General features: G+C 35.7%; 1 protein-coding gene across 1 annotated transcript; it reads left to right on the top strand.

Annotated features, from left to right (window-relative positions):
* acp7 (acid phosphatase 7, tartrate resistant (putative)) lies at positions 1 to 16,309 on the top strand. The gene is made up of 9 exons (XM_079832978.1): positions 1 to 400; positions 1,865 to 1,927; positions 2,027 to 2,141; positions 5,399 to 5,512; positions 5,971 to 6,037; positions 6,593 to 6,660; positions 9,536 to 9,607; positions 13,641 to 13,778; positions 15,613 to 16,309. The coding sequence occupies exons 1-9, from the start codon at positions 330 to 332 to the stop codon at positions 15,676 to 15,678; spliced, it is 774 nt and encodes a 257-aa protein (XP_079689104.1). The 5' UTR covers positions 1 to 329; the 3' UTR covers positions 15,679 to 16,309.
* Positions 16,310 to 17,546: the final 1,237 nt, after the last annotated feature.

Below are 17,546 nucleotides of genomic sequence, written 5' to 3'. Positions count from 1 at the left end.
GCTCGTAGGAGCTTATACAGCTTTATACAGCGGATGCCATTGAAATCACAGTACGTCTGTCCTCTCACAGCCTCACTTTCACACCCGTCTTGGCGCTGCTCTGAATGAGGTTATTAATGACACTTGTTTGTTCAGTACAGTTTTAGCTGTGTGTACTGTTGATTATCTGATGATTGGTTTGTGTGTGTGTGTGTGTGTGTGTGTGTGTGTGTGTGTGTGTGTGTGTGTGTGTGTGTGTGTGTGTGTGTGTGTGTGTGTGTGTGTGTGTGTGTGTGTGTGTGTGTGTGTGTGTGTTCACTCAGGACAATGGCAGGATCGGTGATGAGTTCATGAAGCAGATCCAGTCCATCGCTGCTTACACGCCTTATATGACCTGTCCAGGAAACCATGAGTGGGCTTTGTGAGTGTTTAACTAGGTTACAAAGTCACATTGATGGCTGAAATATAAATATATATGATCAAATAAATGCAGCTTTTATGAGCAGAAGAGACTCTTTCAGAAACATCAAACAATCTTAAAGGGTTAGTTCACCCAAAACTGTAAATTGTGTGATTAATGACTGAGCCTCATGTGGTTGGACACCCGTCAGACCTCCGTTCATCTTCAGACACAAATGAAGATATTTTAGTGTAAATCTGATGCTCTGAAAGGCCTCCATTGGCTCAACTTTACACTCTCAAGACCCTTAAAAGACACTAAAGACTAAAGTTACAAAGTCTCTCACTAGTACATCTAAACACACTAGTACATCTAGTACACTAAAGTCCATCTCACTACAGCGGCTCTACAATAACTTTATGAAGACGAGAATAGTTTTTGTGCGCAAAAAAACCCTAAATAACGACTTATATAGTGATGACGATTTCAAAACACGGCCTCATGAAGCTTCGAAGCGTTATGAATCAGTGAGTTGATTCAGCGGTTCAGAGCGTTATGAATCAGTGAGTTGATTCAGCGGTTCAGAGCGTTATGAATCAGTGAGTCGATTCAGCAGTTTGGATCGCCAAATTTCAGCAGTTTGACACACGATCCGAATCATGATTCGACTCACTGATTCATAACGCTTCGAAGCTTCATGATGCAGTGTTTTGAAATCGTCATCTCTATATAAGTCGTTATTTAGGGGTTTTTTGCACACAAAAACTATTCTCGCCGATTTATAAAGTTATTGTAGAGCCGCTGTAGTGAGATGGACTTTGTAACTTTAGTCTTTAGTGTCTTTTAAGGGTCTTGAGAGTGTAAAGTTGAGCCAATGGAGGCCTTTCAGAGCATCAGATTTACACTAAAATATCTTCATTTGTGTCTGAAGATGAACGGAGGTCTGACGGGTGTCCAACCACATGAGGCTCAGTCATTAATGACACAATTTACATTTTTGGGTGAACTAACCCTTTAATTATTCAAACTGTAAATGATTCACCAGACGCGATGGTTTTCATGTGTTTAGTGAATGTGTGCAGTTTGAGGTCTGACCACTGGAGGGAAGCACAAACCTGCGGATTAACTCAATAAGTCACAGAAACATTGACGTTAAACGTGATTTATTAGTGGTTTTGGGGCTTTAGTTTCTCCTGGTAATGCAGCAAACGTCTGCCAGAGGCCTGTTGTTTTCCCAGCCTTGACCTTATGACCCCTGTGTGCATCCATATCGGCATGACGGAAACGTTCCTGAACCCCTCCTGACCTCTTGACCTTTGACCCCACCCTCTCTGTTCACTGACCCTGAATTAGTCCGTATTCAAGCACACACGTGTCTCTCACCCAGGACGGACTGTCACTCATGTTTATGGGCCGAATGAAACCCGAGAGTTCTTGTGTTTGTTTCACACGAGTCATGTGACGCCTGCCGTGTTTATCTTCCAGTAACTTCTCCCACTACCGGAATCGCTTCAGTATGCCGGGACACACGGAGAATCTGTGGTACAGGTACGAGAGATCCCTCAGACAGGGCTGGAAAGAAACATTCATGTTTGCACAATCAGTTTCTGAAACATGAGGTGTGTTTATAAATGTGTGTGTGTTTAGCTGGAACGTCGGCCCCGCTCATATCATCTCCTTTTCCACTGAAGTCTATTTCTATCTGGAATACGGCCTTGATCTGATCTTCAGACAGTACGAGTGGCTACAGACGGATCTCAAGGTGCAAACACAGATTCTACTGTAGATGATCGTCATAATCTACGGTGGCGCATTGCTGCCACATATTCTTTTTTCCACTCAATTATGTCGTAATAACGAGATGTTATGTCGTTAAAACGCATGATTTTCTCGTAATAAGGACATGTGTTGTATAGTGATGTGTGTATGTCTGTATCCACATTAGAGCCTATTTTGCTTCTTATTTATTAAATAAACTGGCAATTAGTTGCTGAAACTGAAAATTCACGAAATTCACTTTAAAGAAAGTCTTTCTATAAAACAAAATCATGTCTGACCCCACTCCATGTCTCCAGACATATTGCGCGTCTTACTCATGCTGCTCACTTTCCATAATCAACATATGAAATTAAAAAAATAATAATATAACAGGCTAATATTTTCACATATAGCCTAACTATGAAACTAAATCCCGCGCATTTTTTCCTTTATGACAGGAAACAACTCACAATACTCAATATACAGATCAGTTCAAGATATAATAATAAACTATAAACGGTCTACTTTTATTTGTGTACACTCGGGGAACAGATTATTTTGCACTCCACTCCAAACGCTTTATTAAATGCAAAGTTTTTAATTTCAAAAGCATTTCTAAATTCAGTTCATATTTCCAACAAACCAAATTCCAAGCCAAAATAACGAAGTGGTAAAAAATAAAACTTGTGAGTTGAAAAGGAAAAAATACGCGTGTGCTTTCGTCTATAAGGCTGTAAGACGCGCAATAGCCTATGTCTGGAGACATGGAGTGAGGTTAGACATGATTTTTATTGAGTTTTGCTTTATAGAAAGGCTTTCTTTAAAGCGAATTTCATGAATTTTCGGCTTCATCAACTAATTGCCTGTTTATTTAATAAATCAGAAGCAAACCAGGAACGCCGGGAATTAATTGACGTGCATAACGAACCCACTGGCCATGTTTCCGCAGCCTTTGAGTAGCGTCTTTCTGTTTTTAATACATTTCTTGAATATATGTCTTAATTACAGTAGGCCTATTACATAGTTATGATATTTGTGGCTGCACCGGGGTCCGTTATTTACTAGGTTAAAGTTACGCCACTGAGGCTAATCATGAGCGGTCCATGCATGGCACCTTACCCATGGCTATCTGTTATGAACTGTAGGCTACATCAATAAATTACAACAATTTCGTGCTGCCATTGATACAGGCAGTGGAAGAGCCTATTTTATGCTGAGCTTCTGCTTTTCAAACATGGAAGTGTGACAAAGGCACATAGGCTATATGAATTCTCTAATGTGGAGACATATACACACATCACTATACAACACATGTCCTTATTAGGAGAAAATATATGTTGTTTTAACGACATAAGTTCTGGTTATTATGAGAAAATTGTTGTTTTTACGAGAAAAATGTCGTTTTTAAGACAAGATCTCGTTATTATGAGAAAATTATGTTGTTTTTACGACAAGATCTCGTTATTATGAGAAAATTGTCATTTTTACGACATAAGATCGTTGTAAAAACGACAAGATCTTGTTATTATGAGAAAATTACGAGATCTTATGTCGTTTTTACAAGAAAAATGTCGTTTTTACGACATAAGATCTCGTTATTATGAGAAAATTATGTTGTTTTTACAAGAAAAATTTAGTTTTTACGACATAAATTCTCGTTATTATGAGAAAATTGTCATTTTTACGAGAAAAATGCTGTTTTTACGACATAAGATCTCGTTATTATGAGAAAATTGTTGTTTTTACGAGAAAAATATGTCGTTTTTAAGACAAGATCTCGTTATTATGAGAAAATTGTTGTTTTTACGAGAAAAATATGTCGTTTTTAAGACAAGATCTCGTTATTATGTGAAAATTGTTGTTTTTACGACATAAAATCTCGTTATTATGAGAAAATTGTTGTTTTTACGAAAATTTCCGTTTTTACGACATAAATTCTCGTTATTATGAGAAAATTGTCATTTTTACGAGAAAAATGCTGTTTTTACGACATAAGATCTCATTATTATGAGAATTGTCGTTTTTACGAGAAAAATGCTGTTTTTATGACATAAGATCTTTTTATTATGAGAAAAATTTTGTTTTTTACGAGAAAAATGTTGTTTTAACGAAATAATTTTCTCAAAATAACGAGATCTTATGTCGTTAAAACGGCATTTTTCTTGTAAAAACGACATAAGATCTCATTATGAGAAAATTGTTGTTTTTATGACAAAAATATGTCGTTTTTAAGACAAGATCTCGTTATTATGAGAAAATTCTTGTTTTTACGACAAGATCTCGTTATTATGAGAAAATTGTCATTTTTACGACATAAGATCTCGTTATTATGAGAAAATTGTTGTTTTTACGAGAAAAATTTCGTTTTTACGACATAATTTCTCGTTATTATGAGAATTGTCGTTTTTACGAGAAAAATGCTGTTTTTACGACATAAGATCTCATTATTATGAGAATTGTCGTTTTTACGAGAAAAATGCTGTTTTTATGACATAAGATCTTTTTATTATGAGAAAAATTTTGTTTTTTACGAGAAAAATGTTGTTTTAACGAAATAATTTTCTCAAAATAACGAGATCTTATGTCGTTAAAACGGCATTTTTCTTGTAAAAACGACATAAGATCTCATTATGAGAAAATTGTTGTTTTTATGACAAAAATATGTCGTTTTTAAGACAAGATCTCGTTATTATGAGAAAATTCTTGTTTTTACGACAAGATCTCGTTATTATGAGAAAATTGTCATTTTTACGACATAAGATCTCGTTATTATGAGAAAATTGTTGTTTTTACGAGAAAAATTTCGTTTTTACGACATAATTTCTCGTTATTATGAGAAAATTGTTGTTTTTACAAGAAAAAATCCGTTTTTATGACATAAATTCTCGTTATTATGAGAATTGTAATTTTTACGAGAAAAATGCTGTTTTTACGACATAAGATCTTTTTATTATGAGAAAATTGTTGTTTTTTACGAGAAAAATGTTGTTTTAACGACATAAGATCTTTTTATTATGAGAAAATTGTTGTTTTTACGAGAAAAATGCTGTTTTAACGACATAAGATCTTCTTATTATGAGAAAATTGTTGTTTTTTACGAGAAAAATGCTGTTTTTATGACATAAGATCTTGTTATTAAGACATAATTAATTGTAATTAATATGTGGCAGCAATGCGTTACCGTAATAATCCAATGTTGCATTAACTAAACATGAGCAGTGCATGTGGTAAACTAACTTTAACAACGTTTGATTGGTTCAGGAGGCGAACCGCCCGGAGAACCGAGCGCAGCGGCCCTGGATCATCACGATGGGACACAGACCCATGTACTGCTCCGACGACGATGGGGACGACTGCACGCGCTTCCAGAGCTACGTATGTGTCTGACGTTCATCACAGAAGCTCTTTAATTCATTCTCATGTGATCGTGACTCTCGAATCTATTAAAATGCCTCTATTCTGCTAGCGTAAAGCCTGATGTTGTTCTGGCGTCTCCTACAACACACTCATTCTCTCCTAATCTCCACTGCAGCTTCAGCTCTTTCCTCTCAGTGTCTGAAACGCTTCGGTCTCTCTAAACCCCGCCTCTCTGAGAGCTGCTCTGCTGTGATTGGCCAGAAACCGAGCGCTCATTATCATATCTGAATTTCAGCTCTTGACACGCTCTTTTCTTCATTTTTATTTGAAAACAAATGCCTTTCTGATCTGATATGTGATGGGGAAAAGGGAGTAGAGCGAGTTCAGCAAAAGGCGGATTCGAACACGGGTCGATTTACGTCTAATCTTCCTGCCATGTGTCTTACCTCTACACTACTGCCACTGTCTCCTTCCAGGTCCGACTCGGACGCAATGACACGAAACCAGTTGCTCCTGGACTGGAGGATTTATTCTATCAGTACGGTAAGTTATGCTTCCATAGCAGGTCTTCTTTCAGACTAGTGTAGAGAAAACAAGAGTTTATTTCATCGCTCTTGATCTATTAGCGTCTGTAGATTTCAATCTATACTGAGTTTGAGTCAGAAATCTCTTCACACACACCAAACTTCACACTTTTATTCATATCTATACTCTTAAGGTTTGTTCATAGATCATTCACTTGATTTATACAGCATTTTACTCCTAAAACATGGTGAAATGTATGCAAATGAGTGCATATTTAATTAGATAATGCCTAATTTGCATATTTGGGAAATATAATGATATCCATTAGTTACAGTTTTTACCTCATATTCAGCTGTAGTGTCTTGCCTTTGTGACAGTGTTTCAGCTGCATGTTGATCTGTATAATGACAAGCCTTACTGCATCACTCTGTGTGTGTGTGTGTGTGTGTGTGTGTGTGTGTGTGTGTGTGTGTGTGTGTGTGTGTGTGTGTGTGTGTGTGTGTGTGTGTGTGTGTGTGTGTGTGTGTGTGTGTGTGTATGTGTGTGTTTTGACATTTATATTTCTGTTTGCAGGAGTGGATCTGGAGCTCTGGGCTCATGAACACACGTATGAGAGACTCTGGCCTGTGTACGGATACAAGGTAATTAATGCCCGCCTCTGATTGGCTGAACAGCGTCTCTTAGCCCCGCCCTCACTCACTGTAGTTAATGCCCGCCTCTGGTCCTGATTAGCTGAACAGAGTCTCTTAGCCCCGCCCTCACTCACTGTAGTTAATGCCCGCCTCTGGTCCTGATTGGCTGAACAGAGTCTCTTAGCCCCGCCCTCACTCACTGTAGTTAATGCCCGCCTCTGGTCCTGATTGGCTGAACAGAGTCTCTTAGCCCCGCCCTCACTCACTGTAGTTAATGCCCTCCTCTGGCCTTGATTGGCTGAGCAGCGCCTCTTAGCCCCGCCCTCACTCACTGTAGTTAATGCCCTCCTCTGGCCTTGATTGGCTGAACAGAGTCTCTTAGCCCCGCCCTCACTCACTGTAGTTAATGCCCGCCTCTGGCATTGATTGGCTGAGCAGCGTCTCTTAGCCCCGCCCTCACTCACTGTAGTTAATGCCCTCCTCTGGCCTTGATTGGCTGAGCAGCGCCTCTTAGCCCCGCCCTCACTCATTGTAGTTAATGCCCTCCTCTGGTCTTGATTGGCTGAGAAGCATCTCTTAGCCCCGCCCTCACTCACTGTAGTTAATGCCCTCCTCTGGTCTTGATTGGCTGAGAAGTGTCTCCTAGCCCCGCCCTCACTCACTGTAGTTAATGCCCTCCTCTGGCCTTGATTGGCTGAGAAGCGTCTCTTAGCCCCGCCCTCAATCACTGTAGTTAATGCCCTCCTCTGGTCTTGATTGGCTGAGAAGCATCTCTTAGCCCCGCCCTCACTCACTGTAGTTAATGCCCTCCTCTGGCCTTGATTGGCTGAGAAGCGTCTCTTAGCCCCGCCCTCACTCATTGTAGTTAATGCCCTCCTCTGGCCTTGATTGGCTGAGAAGCATCTCTTAGCCCCGCCCTCACTCATTGTAGTTAATGCCCTCCTCTGGCCTTGATTGGCTGAGCAGCGCCTCTTAGCCCCGCCCTCACTCATTGTAGTTAATGCCCTCCTCTGGTCTTGATTGGCTGAGAAGCATCTCTTAGCCCCGCCCTCACTCACTGTAGTTAATGCCCTCCTCTGGTCTTGATTGGCTGAGAAGTGTCTCCTAGCCCCGCCCTCACTCACTGTAGTTAATGCCCTCCTCTGGCCTTGATTGGCTGAGAAGCGTCTCTTAGCCCCGCCCTCAATCACTGTAGTTAATGCCCTCCTCTGGTCTTGATTGGCTGAGAAGCATCTCTTAGCCCCGCCCTCACTCACTGTAGTTAATGCCCTCCTCTGGTCTTGATTGGCTGAGAAGTGTCTCCTAGCCCCGCCCTCACTCACTGTAGTTAATGCCCGCCTCTGGTCCTGATTGGCTGAGCAGCGTCTCCTAGCCCCGCCCTCACTCACTGTAGTTAATGCCCTCCTCTGGTCTTGATTGGCTGAGAAGCGTCTCTTAGCCCCGCCCTCACTCACTGTAGTTAATGCCCTCCTCTGGTCTTGATTGGCTGAGAAGTGTCTCTTAGCCCCGCCCTCACTCACTGTAGTTAATGCCCTCCTCTGGCCTTGATTGGCTGAGAAGCATCTCTTAGCCCCTCCCTCACTCACTGTAGTTAATGCCCTCCTCTGGTCTTGATTGGCTGAGAAGTGTCTCTTAGCCCCGCCCTCACTCACTGTAGTTAATGCCCTCCTCTGGCCTTGATTGGCTGAGAAGTGTCTCTTAGCCCCGCCCTCACTCAATGCAGTTAATGCCCTCCTCTGGCCTTGATTGGCTGAGAAGCATCTCTTAGCCCCTCCCTCACTCACTGTAGTTAATGCCCTCCTCTGGCCTTGATTGGCTGAGAAGCATCTCTTAGCCCCGCCCTCACTCACTGTAGTTAATGCCCGCCTCTGGCCTTGATTGGCTGAGAAGCATCTCTTAGCCCCGCCCTCACTCACTGTAGTTAATGCCCGCCTCTGGCCTTGATTGGCTGAGAAGCATCTCTTAGCCCCGCCCTCACTCACTGTAGTTAATGCCCGCCTCTGGCCTTGATTGGCTGAGAAGCATCTCTTAGCCCCGCCCTCACTCACTGTAGTTAATGCCCGCCTCTGGCCTTGATTGGCTGAGAAGCATCTCTTAGCCCCGCCCTCACTCACTGTAGTTAATGCCCACCTCTGGTCTTGATTGGCTGAGAAGCATCTCTTAGCTCCGCCCTCACTCACTGCAGTTAATGCCCACCTCTGGTCTTGATTGGCTGAGAAGCATCTCTTAGCTCCGCCCTCACTCACTGCAGTTAATGCCCGCCTCTGGCCTTGATTGGCTGTGAAGCATCTCTTAGCCCCGCCCTCACTCACTGTAGTTAATCCCCGCCTCTGGCCTTGATTGGCTGAGAAGCATCTCTTAGCCCCGCCCTCACTCACTGTAGTTAATGCCCGCCTCTGGCCTTGATTGGCTGAGAAGCATCTCTTAGCCCCGCCCTCACTCACTGTAGTTAATGCCCGCCTCTGGCCTTGATTGGCTGAGAAGCATCTCTTAGCCCCGCCCTCACTCACTGTAGTTGTCTCTGACACTGGAAGAGTTTGGTTGGTGTTGGTCATGTGACGCTGTTTTCTGCTGGGATTGAGACGGTCAAACCCACGCCATCATTACTGTTCGTATCACTGAGATTCAGATATGATAATGAGCGCTTGCTTTCTGACCGATCACAGCAGAGCAGCTCTCAGAGAGGCGGGGCTTAGAGAGACTGAAGCGTTGCAGACACTGAGAGAGAAGAGCTGAAGCTGCAGTGGAGATTAGGAGAGAATGAGTGTTTATTGCATGTGAATGTGAAACAACATCAGAAGCCTCAACACTAGCAGAATAGAGGCACTTTAAACCGCAGATTCTCGTTACTCTCTGAGATGTGACGTGTGTTTGTGTCTCGCAGGTGTTTAACGGCAGCTCTGAAGAGCCGTATGTCAATCCTAAAGCACCCGTTCATATAATCACAGGATCAGCCGTGAGTATCATCAGTGTCAAACACTAGCTCACTGCACACTACAGTATACACTGTGTGCTGTTCATTAGAGATACACATTCATAAACATTCAATAAACATTAAATTAACATTCATAAACATTCATAAACATTCATAAACATTCATAAACATTCAATTAACATTCAATTAACATTCATAAACATTTATAAACATTCATAAACATTCAATTAACATTCATAAACATTTATAAACATTCATAAACATTCAATTAACATTCATAAACATTCATAAACATTCATAAACATTCAATTAACATTCATAAACATTCAATAAACATTCATAAACATTCAATTAACATTCATAAACATTCAATTAACATTCATAAACATTCATAAACATTCATAAACATTCAATTAACATTCATAAACATTCATAAACATTCATAAACATTCATAAACATTAATAAACATTCATAAACATTCATAAACATTCAATTAACATTCATAAACATTCAATAAACATTCATAAACATTCATAAACATTCAATTAACATTCATAAACATTCAATAAACATTCATAAACATTCATAAACATTCAATTAACATTCATAAACATTCATAAACATTCAATTAACATTCATAAACATTCAATAAACATTCATAAACATTCAATTAACATTCATAAACATTCAATTAACATTCATAAACATTCAATTAACATTCATTAACATTAATAAACATTCAATTAACATTCATAAACATTCATAAACATTCAATTAACATTCATAAACATTCATAAACATTCAATAAACATTCATAAACATTCAATAAACATTCATAAACATTCATAAACATTCATAAACATTCATAAACATTCAATTAACATTCATAAACATTCAATAAACATTCAATTAACATTCATAAACATTCAATAAACATTCATAAACATTCAATTAACATTCATAAACATTCATAAACATTCAATTAACATTCATAAACATTCAATTAACATTCATAAACATTCATTAACATTCAATAAACATTCATAAACATTCATAAACATTCATTAACATTCATTAACATTCATAAACATTCATAAACATTCATATACATTCATAAACATTCATTAACATTCAATAAACATTCATAAACATTCATAAACATTCATAAACATTCATAAACATTCATAAACATTCAATTAACATTCATTAACATTCATAAACATTCATAAACATTCATAAACATTCATAAACATTCATTAACATTCATAAACATTCATAAACATTCATTAACATTCATAAACATTCATAAACATTCATAAACATTCAATTAACATTCATAAACATTCAATTAACATTCATAAACATTCAATAAACATTCATAAACATTCAATTAACATTCATAAACATTCATAAACATTCAATAAACATTCATAAACATTCAATTAACATTCATAAACATTCATAAACATTCAATTAACATTCATAAACATTCAATTAACATTCATAAACATTCATAAACATTCAATTAACATTCATAAACATTCATTTAACATTCATAAACATTCAATAAACATTCATAAACATTCAATTAACATTCATAAACATTCAATAAACATTCATAAACATTCAATTAACATTCATAAACATTCAATTAACATTCATAAACATTCAATAACATTCAATAACATTCATAAACATTCAATTAACATTCATAAACATTCAAATAACATTCATAAACATTCATAAACATTCAATTAACATTCAATTAACATTCATAAACATTCAATTAACATTCATAAACATTCAATTAACATTCATAAACATTCATAAACATTCAATTAACATTCATAAACATTCAATTAACATTCATAAACATTTAATACATATTCATAAACATTCAATTAACATTCATAAACATTCAATTAACATTCATAAACATTCAATTAACATTCATAAACATTCAATTAACATTCATAAACATTCAATTAACATTCATAAACATTCATAAACATTCATAAACATTCAATTAACATTCATAAACATTCAATTAACATTCATAAACATTCAATAAACATTCAATTAACATTCATAAACATTCAATTAACATTCATAAACATTAATAAACATTCAATTAACATTCATAAACATTCAATTAACATTCATAAACATTTAATACATATTCATAAACATTCAATTAACATTCATAAACATTCAATTAACATTCATAAACATTCAATTAACATTCAATTAACATTCATAAACATTTAATAAATATTCATAAACATTCAATTAACATTCATAAACATTCATAAACATTCATAAACATTCAATTAACATTCATAAACATTCAATTAACATTCATAAACATTCAATAAACATTCAATTAACATTCATAAACATTCAATTAACATTCATAAACATTAATAAACATTCAATTAACATTCATAAACATTCAATTAACATTCATAAACATTCATAAACATTTAATAAATATTCATAAACATTCATTTAACATTCATAAACATTCATAAACATTCATAAACATTCAATTAATATTCATAAACATTCAATTAACATTCATAAACATTCAATAAACATTCAATTAACATTCATAAACATTCAATTAACATTCATTAACATTCAATTAACATTCATAAACATTAATAAACATTCAATTAACATTCATAAACATTCAATTAACATTCATAAACATTCAATTAACATTCATAAACATTCAATTAACATTCATTACTTACTTTGTCACATGACCTCATCATTTGCGTCTTGGTTTTGCATTTTAAGGCAAGACACTACATGTGAATAGAGTCAAAATTGAACTAATAGATATCAACATACTCTCCCGGTTTATTGATTGTGTTAAGCATTACATGCTATGTTTAAATTATGCAAATTAGGCAATATTGAAATTAAATGTGTACTCAATTGAAATGCATTTCTAGAACATTGGATAAAGTCATGTTCTCAAGTCTAGTTTGATTTTGTTGACATGTTAGAGGTTGGGTTCGTCTTCGTTTATCAAATACTGTCAACAGCCAGAAACCAATATTTCACCATGTTTTAGAAGTAAAATGGGTAACACTGTATAATAATAACTACACGCTATGAAGCATTAGTTAAGCATTAGTAAATAGTTAATTCATCATTTATAAAGCATTAATATACATTAATAGGCAGTTTATAAATACAGCTATAAATGCTTTATTCAGGAACATATCTATAATGAACTGAGCTTTTATATCTCCTTTGTAAAAGCTTTAAATCGTCCTCACTTTAAATGAGCTCCCAGAAATAGTTCACTGACAACTACTAAATGTTTCATAACTTTCTGAGTTAAGCATGAATTACAGTATGAATACATGTTAATAAAGCATTTATTAACACACTGAGTAACTATTACTTTATGTCTAAATAATAAGATGTATAAATGTATATTTAAATAGTTTATTAATCCTTTACTTACACTTTCTAAATGATCTGATGAACCACTGACAACTCATAAATAACTGGTTTGTAAATAATGTAATACTTTATTTAGAAATGATAAATTGATAATTTATAAAGTATGAAAATACAATTAATAAACACATTATAGATATGCTTTTAAATCAAGAATAAAGCATTTATAGCTGTATTTATAAACTGCCTATCAATGTATATTAATGCTTTATAAATGATGAATTAACCATTTACTAATGCTTAATTAATGCTTCTTAGCGTGTAGTTATTATAAAGTGTTACCGTAAAATGCTGTATAAATCAAGTGAATGATATATGAACAACCCTAAACATAAAAATATGAATAAAAGTGTGAAGTTTGGTGTGTGTGAAGAGATTTCTGACTTAAACTCAGCACAGCTGGAAATCTACAGACGCTAATAGATCAAGAGCGACATGAAAATAAAATACATTTTGCATTAAAATAAATCCCTTCCAGCTCATTCGTAACTGCAAATGGAAGGTCAAGTTGAGTGCGTTGCATTGTGGGATACAGTATCCAGTGCATTCTGCTGAACACTGATTGTGTCTCGTCAGGGATGTCGAGAAAAGCACGACGGCTTCATCCCTAAGCCTCGAGACTGGAGCGCGTTCAGAAGCACAGATTACGGATACACACGCATGCGTCTGATCAACCACACACACCTGGACCTGGAGCAGGTGTCGGACGACCAGGTAACAACTCTTGCCCTCGTCTTTTCTTCTTCTAGTGTGCCGTATATCGAGTTAATCGCTTCACAAACAAGAGCAAATGTAGGCGGGGCTTGAGTGTGCTATTGGCTGATCTCCTGTGAGTGACAGGTGGCCCCGCCCTCGTCATCAGAGAAGAGATGAAGTTATTCTGACTCAATATCTGCTGTGATTCAGGGTTATGGTTTTTACTGAGGGATGTCGATGCCGCTCATCATTTCAACCCTTTTTTGCTACATTTTAAACCACTTTTGCTTCATTTGAACCTTTTTTGTTACATTTAATCCTGCTTTTGATAAATTTTAACCTGTTTTTGCTTCATTTGAACCTTTTTTGCTACATTTTAAACCACTTTTGCTTCATTTGAACCTTTTTTTGCTACATTTTAAACCACTTTTGCTTCATTTGAACCTTTTTTTGCTACATTTTAGACCACTTTTGCTACATTTTAACTTTTTTTTTTTGCTACATTTTAACCCGTTTTTGCTACATTTTAACCAGTTTTTGTTACTTTTTAACCTTTTTTGCTACGTATTCAATTTTTTTGCTACATTTGAACCCATTTTGCTACATTGTAACTTTTTTGCTACATTTTAAACAGTTTTTGTTACTTTTTAACCTTTTTTGCTACGTATTCAATTTTTTTGCTACATTTGAACCCATTTTGCTACATTGTAACTTTTTTGCTACATTTTAAACAGTTTTTGCTACTTTTTACCTTTTTTGCTACGTATAATTTTTTTTTTGCTACATTTGGACCCTTTTTTGCTACATTTGAACCTTTTTTGCTACATTTTTTTGTGCTACATTTGAACCCATTTTTGATACATTTGAATTAGTTTTTGCTACATTTGAAGCTTTTTTTGCTACACTTTAACCTGTTTTTGCTACATTTTAAACCACCTTTGCTTCATTTTAACCTTTTTTGCTACATTTTAGACCACTTTTGCTACATTTTAGACCACTTTTGCTACATTTTAGACCACTTTTGCTACATTTTAGACCACTTTTGCTACATTTTAGACCACTTTTGCTACATTTTAACTTTTTTTTTTGTTGCTACATTTTAACCAGTTTTTGTTACTTTTTAACCTTTTTTGCTACGTATTCAATTTTTTTGCTACATTTGAACCCGTTTTGCTACATTGTAACTTTTTTGCTACATTTTAACCCGTTTTTGCAACATTTTAACCTTTTTTGCTACTTTTTTGTGCTACATTTGAACCCATTTTTGATACATTTGATTCAGTTTTTGCTACATTTGAACTAGTTTTGTTACTTTTTAACCTTTTTTTTCTTCATTTCAACCCGTTTTTGCTACATTTGAAGCTTTTTTGCTACACTTTAACCTGTTTTTGCTACATTTGAAGCTTTTTTGCTACACTTTAACCTGTTTTTGCTACATTTCAACCCGTTTTTGCTAAATTTTAAACCACCTTTGCTTCATTTGAACCTTTTTTGCTACATTTAAACCTGCTTTTGATAAATTTTAACCTGTTTTGCTACATATGAACCCTTTTTTGCTACATATTAACATTTTATGCTACATGTTAACCGTTTCTCGCCATGTAAATATAAACAATTTGCGCTGTATTAAAATTGAGTGCTATATATTAATAAAACACTTCACTGGTGCTCAGATCTGATTGGTTGAGCGGCATGAATCATCAGTACATTTGTAAAATAGGGCGGCCCTCGTCATCAGAGAACAGATGAAGTTATTCTGATTCAGGATTATTAACACAATAATGATGTGCATTTACAATAAACACTGCATATATACATTTTTTGTACATTACATATGTGACTCTGTCTGCAGTACGGTAAAGTGATTGATCAGATCACGCTGGTGAAGGAGAAACACGGACCGCACGCCTGGCTCTGAAGATCCACGTCAACCAAACACACACTCTCTCTCTCAGGAAACACTTTGAAACCCAATCAACAATAAGACACACTTTAGCTGTAATCAAACAAACGAGGGAACCGAAGACGTCAAGGTCCTTCTGAAGCTCTCACAGGAACACATGTGTTTTGAGTTTGAACTGGAGACGATTCTTCAAGCCCCTTCCAGACTGATTTAAACCGTTGATTCTGCACTGGATTATCTCTGGATCTCATGAGAAACCCGTTCACTCCACAGGACCAGACGATGATTTGGGGTCTTTAATTGGATGGAATGAATGAACATTCTTTGATCTACCTTGTAAATGATTATATTTTAGTTAGGAGATAAAGTACTGTATGTAATCTACTTGATTTTTTTAAAACACTGAAATCTGTTCCTAAACCTAGTGAGCTCATAGCGTTTTAAGGCATCACACACATTATGCTGCTCTATAAGGGGTTCTGAGTTGCTCTAGATGTTCTTTTCAACTTGAGTGCCATGTTTTTATAACTGTGTTTTGCTATAAAAAAGGATTTGAGCTAATGTTTGTGGCTCACTGGGGTTTGGAATGGAGTGATTTATGCTTTGAACTTCACAAAAAGCTTTAATAAATTCATAATGTCTCAGTAACTGGTGTGTGTTTGAGAAACGCAGGAGCTGATGGTGTTTGACCTGGGTCACATCAGGTTCTGGTTTTCAGGAGGAAGATAAGCGGCGTTTAAAGTGATGGACATTTGCTGCACATGAACTCTAAAGTGTGTTGCGCAACACGGCCATATTTGTGGTCAATGCGGATCAGCAGGAGAAAACGTTTCACGAAAGAGCTTTCGCTCGGGAATTATTCACATTATAGAGTTAATTTCATATTACTCTGTTCCACATGGCAGAGGAAAATGGTAAGCTTGAGCTGCCATGTATACAGTATACATTTTTTTTTAAGATTTTTGAAGAAATTTACTTATACGATGCTAAAGATTTTAGTACAAATTTACTTATACGATGCTAAAGTGTACTTATACGATGCTAAAGATTTTAGTAGAAATTTACTTATACGATGCTAAAGATTTTAGTACAAATTTACTCATACGATGCTAAAGATTTTAGTACAAATTTACTTATACGATGCTAAAGATTTTAGTAGAAATTTACTTATACGATAGTAAAGATTTAAGCAGAAATTTACTTATACGATGGTAAAGATTTTAGCAGAAATTTACTTATACGATAGTAAAGATTTAAGCAGAAATTTACTTATACGATGCTAAAGATTTTAGTAGAAATTTACTTATACGATGGTAAAGATTTGAGCAGAAATTTACTTATACGATGCTAAAGATTTTAGTAGAAATTTACTTATACGATAGTAAAGATTTAAGCAGAAATTTACTTATACGATGGTAAAGATTTGAGCAGAAATTTACTTATACGATGCTAAAGATTTTAGTAGAAATTTACTTATACGATAGTAAAGATTTTAGCAGAAATTTACTGATACGATGGTAAAGATTTTAGTAGAAATTTACTTATATGATAGTAAAGATTTAAGCAGAAATTTATATTATACGATGGCAAAGATTTTAGTAGAAATTTACTTATACGATAGTAAAGATTTTAGCAGAAATGTACTTATACGATGGTAAAGATTTTAGCAGAAATTTACTCATACGATGGTAAAGATTTTAGCAGAAATTTACTTATACGATGGTAAAGATTTGAGCAGAAATTTACTTATACGATGGTAAAGATTTTAGCAGAAATTTACTTATACGATAGTAAAGATTTTAGCAGAAATACACTTATACGATGGTAAAGATTTTAGCAGAAATTTACTTATACGATAGTAAAGATTTGAGCAGAAATTTACT

This window comes from Gobio gobio (genome assembly GCF_949357685.1).
Source record: "Gobio gobio genome assembly, chromosome: 13".
NCBI lineage: Eukaryota > Metazoa > Chordata > Actinopteri > Cypriniformes > Gobionidae > Gobio > Gobio gobio.
The sequence above is the reverse complement of the archived record's forward strand: the minus strand, read 5'-3'. Positions and strand labels throughout refer to the sequence as shown.

Excerpts from the sequence above, each read along its gene's own strand:
- acp7 (XM_079832978.1), top strand. The coding sequence starts at position 330 with ATGAAGCAGATCCAGTCCATCGCTGCTTACACGCCTTATATGACCTGT. Across the intron at positions 6,661-9,535 it reads GGCCTGTGTACGGATACAAG|GTGTTTAACGGCAGCTCTGA; the intron begins GTAATTAATGCC and ends TGTGTCTCGCAG. Across the intron at positions 13,779-15,612 it reads AGCAGGTGTCGGACGACCAG|TACGGTAAAGTGATTGATCA; the intron begins GTAACAACTCTT and ends CTCTGTCTGCAG.